This window comes from Hyperolius riggenbachi, chromosome 2, assembly GCF_040937935.1.
Source record: "Hyperolius riggenbachi isolate aHypRig1 chromosome 2, aHypRig1.pri, whole genome shotgun sequence".
Taxonomy (NCBI): domain Eukaryota; kingdom Metazoa; phylum Chordata; class Amphibia; order Anura; family Hyperoliidae; genus Hyperolius; species Hyperolius riggenbachi.
In genome coordinates, this window is record NC_090647.1 from 442,780,078 (window position 1) to 442,789,363 (window position 9,286).

The 9,286-nt window shown below is 43.8% G+C and overlaps 1 protein-coding gene across 7 annotated transcripts in view; it reads left to right on the forward strand.

Moving 5' to 3' along the window:
* The window catches only part of CNKSR2 (connector enhancer of kinase suppressor of Ras 2), a 496,515-nt gene extending 487,825 nt beyond the window's left edge, over nt 1-8,690 (forward strand). For 6 of the 7 annotated variants that reach the window (XM_068270009.1, XM_068270010.1, XM_068270012.1 and 3 more), the window contains one exon: nt 8,226-8,690. In XM_068270009.1, the coding sequence (XP_068126110.1) occupies nt 8,226-8,441 (216 nt within the window). In that variant the 3' untranslated portion in view covers nt 8,442-8,690. The remainder of the gene's footprint in view (nt 1-8,225) is intronic. The other variant, XM_068270015.1, reaches the window with a different exon arrangement.
* The last annotated feature ends 596 nt before the right edge of the window (nt 8,691-9,286 follow it).

Consider the following 9,286-nt stretch of genomic DNA (forward strand, 5'->3'; position numbering starts at 1 on the left):
TCCTGCCGGCGGCTTCATCTGCTACATTGTTACATTTGGCCGCACCGAGACGGCTGGAAGATACATTAATCTTTTAGGAAACATTTATTTTCGCACATTCGCCGCAGCGCAGTGGCCACTTCGCACATTGGCCGGCCAGAACCCGAAGTGGCCAAACTTCGAGTTCTGGCCGTAACATATGTACATCTCTCTCTCTCTCTCTCTCTCTCTATGAGAGCAAATCGCTCTCGTGCCACACGGCTGTCCCCAGTACAGCACTGCTGTAGATCGAAGCACTGTACAATGTAAATAGACGGCGGTTTTGTCATCTAACAATGTTCTAGCAGTGATCGCCGCTGGAAGACTGATGAGCAGAGCTCCGTCATTCAAGCGGAGATGCAAAACACTCCCCCAGGACTTGACATTAATTGGCGTTAGGCAGTCCTGGGGAAGCCACCGTGTTCACACCCATCAGCGTGACGCGGTCGTTGGAAGGTTAATAACCTGTAAACTGATGGAATCTAGTGGCTGTCATTTGGTCAAATGATTTCTACCTCCCAGATGAATGATGACGAATTGATGAATTGTATAAAAAGAAAGATTGTATTCTTATCACTATGACTTAGTAGCAGAAATAAACCGTGCATTCTTTTTATTATTTTAATGTGGGCACTGGGCACCAAGGGAAATATGTTTTCAGCAAGGACTGCTGCACTGCCATCTCAACCACAACCACGAATGTTTGCCTGGAGCGCAGGAGGAGGGAGAGGCACAGCTGCACTGAGTAGTGAGAGAAGAATTGCCTTTCAGCTCACTCAGAGATCAGATTACAGCAGCAGCAGCAACAGCAGCGCCTGACTCAACTCATAACTGATTCACTGATTCATTCAGTTCCTTATGGTGGGTACACACGGGGTACCACTGTAGCTTGTTGCTAGCACACCGGGGACGTGTGCGCAACAGCTCAGCGACAGCTCGTCGCCAGGTCCCTCTGTGCAGCAGCCGTACACACGGCGCACAGAGGGACAGAGATGTGGCGGAAGCTGTTGCCGAAGGTTCCTCCCCCCGCCGGAAGCTCCGTCCATGGTAAGTGGGTTCCTGTTGCTAGTCCGCATACACACGGCGGACTAGCGACAGGACTAGTTGCTTGAAGGAACTGTTCAGAATGAATGAATCAGTTATGAGTCAAGACTTACTCATTACTGCAGTTCCTTCTTTGAATCATTGAGCTGAAGGAACTGAATGAATCAGTGAATAAGTTATAGGTGAAGAGGCAGGACTCAGGAGCTGCAAAGTTGCGGCGACAGCTGTTGCCAGCGATTGGCTGTGCCAATCGCCTGCCGACAGCTCTGACTAGCGACGGTTCGTGACGCGTGCGTTATACACACGGGACCTGTCGCCGCAACACGCGCGTGCGACGTGGTTGCGGCGACAGTTGTAACCCGTGTGTATGAGCCATTAGGCTCAATGATTCAAAGAAGGACCACAGTAATGAGTCAGTGAGAGAAAAAACTCCTCACAGCTCACTCAAGGATATGATTACAGCAGCAGCTCCTGAGTCCTGAGTCCTGCCTCTTCACCTATAACTTATTCACTGATTCATTCAGTTCCTTCAGCTCAATGATTCAAAGAAGGAACTGCAGTAATGAGTAAGTCTTGACTCATAACTGATTCATTCATTCTGAACAGTTCCTTCAAGCAAGTACCTCTTACCTAGTACTCACAGGAACAGAGGCAGACAGCCGTCAGAGAGCTAGCCTGGTTGCATGCACTTCCCCCACTCGTATTGCTGGCCTGTCTAAACTCCCCTCTCTCTCTCTGCTACTGGTAGCTGCGTGGTGACTGAGTGTAGCAGCATAGTGTGTCTGTCGGTAGTGTGTGTGGGTGTGGGTGTGGGTGTGTGGGTGTGTGTGTGTGTGGGTGTGTGTATATAGTGTGGTGTGTGTGTGTATAGTGTGTGTGGTCGGTGTGAGTGCATGCTGCAATAAGTGTATTTTCTGGTGAAACGCTCTGTTTCATTACAACTATTTTCTGGTGAACCCATGCCGCAATAAGTGTATTTTCTGTTATTCTGGTGAAACGCTGCGGCATTACGTTTTATTTCGGGGGGGGGGGGGGGGGGGCTTGGGGGTGGTGTTCACCACGGGGGTGGGGGGTATAGGGCTGGGGGGCAACTACCGGGGGGGGGTCCACAGGATTTCTCGCCTGGAGTGACAAAATGGCTAGAGGCGCCCCTGGACCTGCAGCTTCCACTAAGCTCTATTTTCTAGCAACTGTTTACTTGTATCAGAATGTGCATGAATCTTCACACAACCAAATGAGAGCTGTACTGCGCTGCAGCTTGACAGGAGCCACGGTCACTTCAACAGATTACAGAGCTTCTGACCAGGGCTCATGCTGCAATAAAAGGCTTTCTTTTTTTAATAAGTATTAAATATCAGACCAGACCTGCTTTTTGTGCTACAAATGTGTGTGGGCAAGGAAACATTGGCACAGTTCAATGATGACAATCGCCAGCATTAAGGGGTGGTGATTGTTTTAAGTACACCTGACGTGAGAAGCACATGATGGCTGCCATAATTATTTCCTCTAAACAATACCAGTTGCTTGGCTGTCCCACTGATCTGTTTGTATGCAGTAGTGTCTAGATCACACACCTGAAACAAGAATGCAGCTAATCTAGTCAGACTCCAGTCAGAAACTACGGATTTACCTGGGAGAGAGCGGACAACTGGAGGACATCATATTTTTAGTTAACAAGAGGCCAAGTCCTTCCCAGAGCCTAGCTCTGTGTCGGGTTAGTTACCTTCATCTTCCCAAGCATGAGGTGAGGATGAGTTTCTTGTACTTGACAAGAACAAGGGGACTTTGCAAGAGGAGGTAAAATACATACCCCCTCTTGCAGTGTCCTGTCATGCCATGGACCATGTGAGCTGGTATTATTTAGATGACAGAGCCCCACGACTGTATCACGTTGTTATGAAACGATACTGTCACTTGTGATGTGGCACAACAGACACAGTGTGCAAGGCGCCCAACACTGAAGCTGATTTAATTGAATATGCCAAGCAAGTTACAACTCATTTCTATTCTATGGAAACAGCGCTCAACAACCCACATATTAATACACAAGATTCCACATTTAAAAAGTCCACAACACCCTCAATAGGTGTGATCCACAGGTATCCAGTTAATAGTCCAAGCAATAATTCTTCATATACAGTTCATAGCAGTAATGATATATTCTCACCGGAACAATAGGCCAACCACTAACGATTAGCAATGACGTTTTTGGACCATGCCAGCACACGAACTCCTCCACTGATATAGGACTCCTCAGATGTGTGTATACATGTCATATGAAAGAGAGACACAGCAATAGTGTGATACCGTTTACAGAGCATACACTATCCAGCACCACCAGTGCTCCCACTCCACTCACGGGTCACCCTAAAGTGCCTCCACCAGCTATGCACTCAAGCCTCTCACCAGATAATATGGCCGACCCTTCATAGACCAGCAGCTCTAGCTTGTTGTGATGACTTTCTCTTGTGTCAGCAAAGAAATGATCTAGGGCTCAAACAGGTGTACCATAGCGTAATTCCATTTAATAAAATATATTAAAAAGAGCAAGTGCACTTACAAACATCCAGTTAAAATGTGCATATAAAACAATCCTCGAGGTGATCCAGCGTCTGACCGGCTCCTACAGCGCCGCCCGACTAGTTTCGTCACTTGGACTCATCAGGAGCTTAGCTAATAGGAGCCTGCAGACGCTTTTAAACAGTTTTCACATCACATGACCATATGATTCAGTGAGCGCCATTCGCTGAGCTCTTTAGCTCGTTTCTAAGCTCACTGTCTATTGGCTCTACTTTGTGTGTTATCAGGGACTACATTACCCATCATTCCCTAGGATCAGATCTATCCCAGGCTCTCCAATTGGATGGTTAGGGTCACAACCCCCTTTAGGGCTCCACCCCTCCAGGCTGTATACACCCTTCCTTTTGAATCTCAAGAGTTCATTGTGTGTTTCTTTCCCCCTGCATCTCTCATGCACTGAAGTTTTAGGCTGCTCTTTTCTTCCTGCAAACAGCTTTGCCCTTGTCTGAATTTCCTCAGTATGTGAAAGCCCAGCCAGCTCAGAGGACGATTTATCCAGCTTGTAAAAGATAAGAGAGAAGAGAGAAGCTGCCCTTATCTAAATAATACACAGGCAGTGTGCATAGAGGGGCCTGGAAGGGGGAGTTCATAGCAGAACCACAACACTGAAGAACTTGGCATCCCTTCCAGACACAGGCCGACAAGTCTGACAGGGGAAAGATACATTGATTTATTACAGAGACTGTGATAGCAGAAAGTGCTGCAGTAAGCCAGAACACATTAGAATAGCTTTTGGAACTTGTAGGATGATAAAAAACAGGATGCAATTTTTGTTACGGAGTCTCTTTAATAAAACAAATTAATTTATTTTATCAAGAAACTCTATTTGCTGGTAGAACGGAGGAGCATTTTCAAGGACAACTGAAGCGAATAGGATATGGAAGCTGCCATGCTTATTTCCTTTTAAATAATACCAGTTGCCTGGCTGTCCGGTTGATCCTCTGGTTCTAATACTTTTAGCTGACTAAAAGTGATCAGGGACAGCACTCCAAGCGATGAAGGGTACTTAGGCATGCTACGGATTCACCCGTGTACTAGCAGGGCTTTCAATCCAACTTCTCCAAAGGAATCCAGCACAGCTCTTTTACAAATTTGCTTTATTAGATCTATTAGATTTATTAGAGGTACTAAAATAAAAGCTGCATAGTGCAGCTTTTTCTTTTGTACCTATTCTATTAACCGGTTCAGCACCGCAGTGTCGAAAACCTCATGCATCCGAGCAACGTTCACCTCCCATTCATTCGCCAATAACTTTATTGCTACTTATCACAATTAATTGATCTATATCTTGTGTTTTCCGCCACTAATTAGGCTTTCTTTGGGTAGTACATTTTGCTAAGAATTATTTTTTTCTAAATCCATTTTAACAGGAAGATTAAAGAGAACCCGAGGTGTGTTTAAAGAATGTTATCTGCATACAGATGCTCGATCTGCCTATACAGCCCAGCCTCTGTTGCTATCCCAAACCCCACTAAGGTCCCCCTGCACTCTGCAATCCCTCATAAATCACAGCCGTGCTGTGAGGCTGTGTTTACATCTGTAGTGTCAGTCTCAGCTGCTCCCCCGCCTCCTGCATAGCTCCGGTCCCTGCCCCCGTCCCTTCCCTCCAATCAGCAGGGAGGGAAGGGATGCAGGCGGGGACTGGAGTTCTGCAGGAGGCGGGGAGAGCAGCAGACTGACACTATAGAGATAAACACAGCCAGTTCTGACAAGCTGTTTGTCAGCAGTGTGGCTGTGATTTATGACGGATTGCAGAGTGCAGGGGGACCTTAGGGGGGTTTGGGATAGCAACAGAAGCTGTGCTGTATAGGCAGATCCAGCCTCTGTATGCAGATAATATTCTTCAAACCCACCTCGGGTTCTCTTTAAGAAAGAAATGAAGAAAATTCATTATTTCTCAGTTTTTGGCCATTCTAGTTTGAAATCAATATACGGTACTGTAATTAAAACTCATGTATTTTATTTGCCCATCTGTCCCGGTTATTACACCGTTTAAATGATGTTCCTATCACAATTTATGGTGCCGATATTTTATTTAGAAATAAAGGTGCATTTTTTCAATTTGCGTCCATCACTATTTATAAGCTTATAATTTTAAATATAACATATTCTCTTGACATGCATATTTAAAAAGTTAAGACCCTTGGGTAACTAATTATGTTGTTTTTGTTTTTTTTATTGTATTTTCTTTTATTTATTTTTTAATAAAAAAAGTATGTGGGTAATTTTTGGTGTGGGAGGGAAACTGCTAATTTTAAATGTAAAATAATAGAATTGTTTAATTAAAAATGTATGTGGGTGCAGTTTACTATTTACTACAGTAAAAAAAAAGTCCTGGATGCGAACGATCTCGCATCCAAGAACTAAAAAGAGGAGAAGTTTCCTGGGGGCAGAAATACTGCGCTCTCTGAATAGAAAGCGTTGGTTTTTCTGCGGGATAAGTTAGATCGGTGAATGTGAACTATATTCCCATTCACTGATCGCGCGCACCATGCGGCGGCGGCAGCAGCAGTGCCTATCTGGACGAGTAAGCTCGTCCAGATAGGCCGAACTGGTTAAGATCTGATAAAGCAAATTTGTAAAAGAGCTGTGCTGGATTCCTTTGGAGAAGTCTAATACTTTAAAGAGACTCTGTAACATTCAAAACATCCCCTGGGGGGTACTCACCTCGGGTGGGGGAAGCCTCCGGATCCTAATGAGGCTTCCCACGCCGTCCTCTGTCCCACGGGGGTCTCTCCGCAGCCCTCCGAACAGCCGGCGACTGTGCCGACTGTCATTTCAATATTTACCTTTGCTGGCTCCAGCGGGGGCGCTGTGGCGGCTTTCCATTCCGAACTACACGGAAATACCCGATTTCATTCGGGTCCGCTCTACTGCGCAGGCGCAGGAAACTTGCGCCTGCGCAGTAGAGCGGACCCGACGGCGATCGGGTATTTCCGTGTAGTTTGGAGCCGACAGCCGTCAGAGCGCCTGCGCAGGAGCCAGGAAGGTAAATAATGACGTCACCGCTGCCCGGACTCCACGGAGGGCTGCAGCGAGACCCCTGACGGATGGAGGACGGCGTGGGAAGCCTCATTAGGATCCGGAGGCTTCCCCCACCCGAGGTGAGTACCCCCCAGGGGATATTTTTATGTTACAGTTCCTCTTTAAGCCACAGACTCCAAACAAGCATGCAGCAGATCAGGTGTTTTTGACATTGTCAGATCTGACAAGATTTACTGTGTGCTTGTTTCATGTGTGTGATTCAACAGTACTGCAGCCAAATAGATCAGCAGGGCTGCCAGGCAACTGGTGGTGGTATTATTTAAGATTTATATAGAGCGCTGACATGTTTCACAGCAATGTACAGAGTATATAGTCATGCTACGAACTATCCCTAAGAGGAGCTCACAAACTAATCAATGGTTAAAAGGAATTAAATATGGCAGCCTTCATATTCCTCTCACTTCAGTTGTCATTTAAAAAAGAGAATTGAAGGATCTGCCACCTGCTGTTTACATTAGGTAATTGGGTAAATTATATTTTTATCATTGTCTACAGGGTGGGCCATTTATATGGATACACCTTAATAAAATGGGAATGGTTGGTGATATTAACTTCCTGTTTGTGGCACATTAGTATATGTGAGGGGGAAACTGTTCAAGATGGGTGGTGACCATGGCGGCCATATGACAGATCAAACTTTATGGGAATTTCACAAGAAAAACAATGGTGTGCTTGATTTTAATGTAACTTTATTCTTTCATGAGTTATTTACAAGTTTCTGACCACTTATAAAATGTGTTCAATGTGCTGCCAGTTGTGATGGATTGTCAAGAGATGGCCCAAATGATTCGCCGGCAAACTTTGGGTGGTTCGCACTCGCCATCTAAGGCGAACTTTTCCGGAAGTTCGGTTTGCCCCCATAGTGCACCATTAGGGTCAACTTTGACCCTCTACATCAGTCAGCAGGCACATTGTAGCCAATCAGGCTACACTCACTCCTGGAGCCACCCCCCCCCCTTATAAAAGGCAGGCAACGCTGGCCATTACACTCAATCGTGTGCCTGCAGTAGTGAGAGAAGGGACAGCTGCTGGCAGACTCTTATAGGGAAAGATTAGTTAGGCTCTTGTAGGCTTCTTAGCTTGCTCCTGGATGATTCTTATTGCTAAAATAGCACCCCACAACAACTCTTTTGAGAGCTAATCTTGTTCTTGAGATCTATTTTTTTTTCTGTGTGTCCCACTGACACTTGTGTTGCATAGACAGCCTTGCTAATTTATACTGTGTGTGTGCCACTGCCAGGCCCAGAACATTCAGTTCGTTCATTCAAAATGGCCAGCTTCAAAATGGCCGCCATGGTCACCACCCATCTTGAACAGTTTCCCCCTCACATATACTAATGTGCCACAAACAGGAAGTTTATATCACCAACCATTACCATTTTATTAAGATGTATCCATATAAATGGCCCACCCTGTGCAATGAATACAATTAAAATGAAGGATTATTAAAAAAAAATAATAATAATAAAAAGCTTAGGGAAAAATACTGTTCAATCCCTTTATTTCTAAGGTATTGTTTTTGTTTTTCAATTTTTCAGGCCAAAGAAGGAGAAGTAGCTATTATTGATAAACTTCTGGAGAATCCTGATTTCACATCTAGAGACTTTCAAGAATGGAAGCAGTTATACCTTGATCTTTTTCTGGACATCTGTCAGAAAAGTGAAGCAAAGGACTGTGAAAGTGCTTCTTCGGAAGTAGATGCCCTCATTCAGTCTCTGTCTCATACACATTCTTATATTGAAACGCATGTATAATTGTTGCACTGTCAGACCTCTGCCCTGGATTATTACAGTTTTCTAAGAGAAAAATCTATGAATATATAGAAAGTCTGGTAAAAATTCTATTTTATTGTTGCTGATATATGTGGAGTAAGCATTATATGGCCTCAATGCCTTTGTCTTATTTTTGCAGTTTGCATATTTTTATGCCATCAGTGCTCTGCTTTGTGTTATTTTTGTGGTTACAAAAATGAATAAAATACGTATGAAATATGTTGGTCAAACCTAGGGCTTTATATTTGAAATAGACTTATTTTCTATTTTACAGAAATCTTCTCTGGGTAAAAAATATATATTATTTGGCAAAGAGCAAAGTAAGATTTTTATAATTATAGTTCTATTGGGATCATGCCTCTAAAACCTATTAAATGCTGCAGTATTTTGGGAGGTTTTAGATTAAAATGAATTGATTAACTGTAAATTAGACACACTAAATGAGGCATTATATTAATCAAGCTATTTAGTGCTAAATAAAGAGATCTTTTAATGTAAACATGCTCTGGGAAATGGACCTGTTAATGTTATTAGCCATATCACTTAATATATACATGTAACAGTGCCAAAATTTTAATATTTCCAAAAATCTACCTCCCGATTATATAGATTTATCCAACCTTTATAAAGTGCTATCTTTAGTAATAGAGTAATATATTCACCTAGGATGGATCACTGTTTAGATCAAGGTTTACTAATGCTTTTGGGTAGTTCTTGTTTTACAGAGGTCAGTTCTAAAGAGGTTTTTATAAATGTTTGTGAGAGTTTCACACATTGGCAACTGTTTCTATGAAACATGAAGTTCCAGTTCACATGAGTGGATTGTA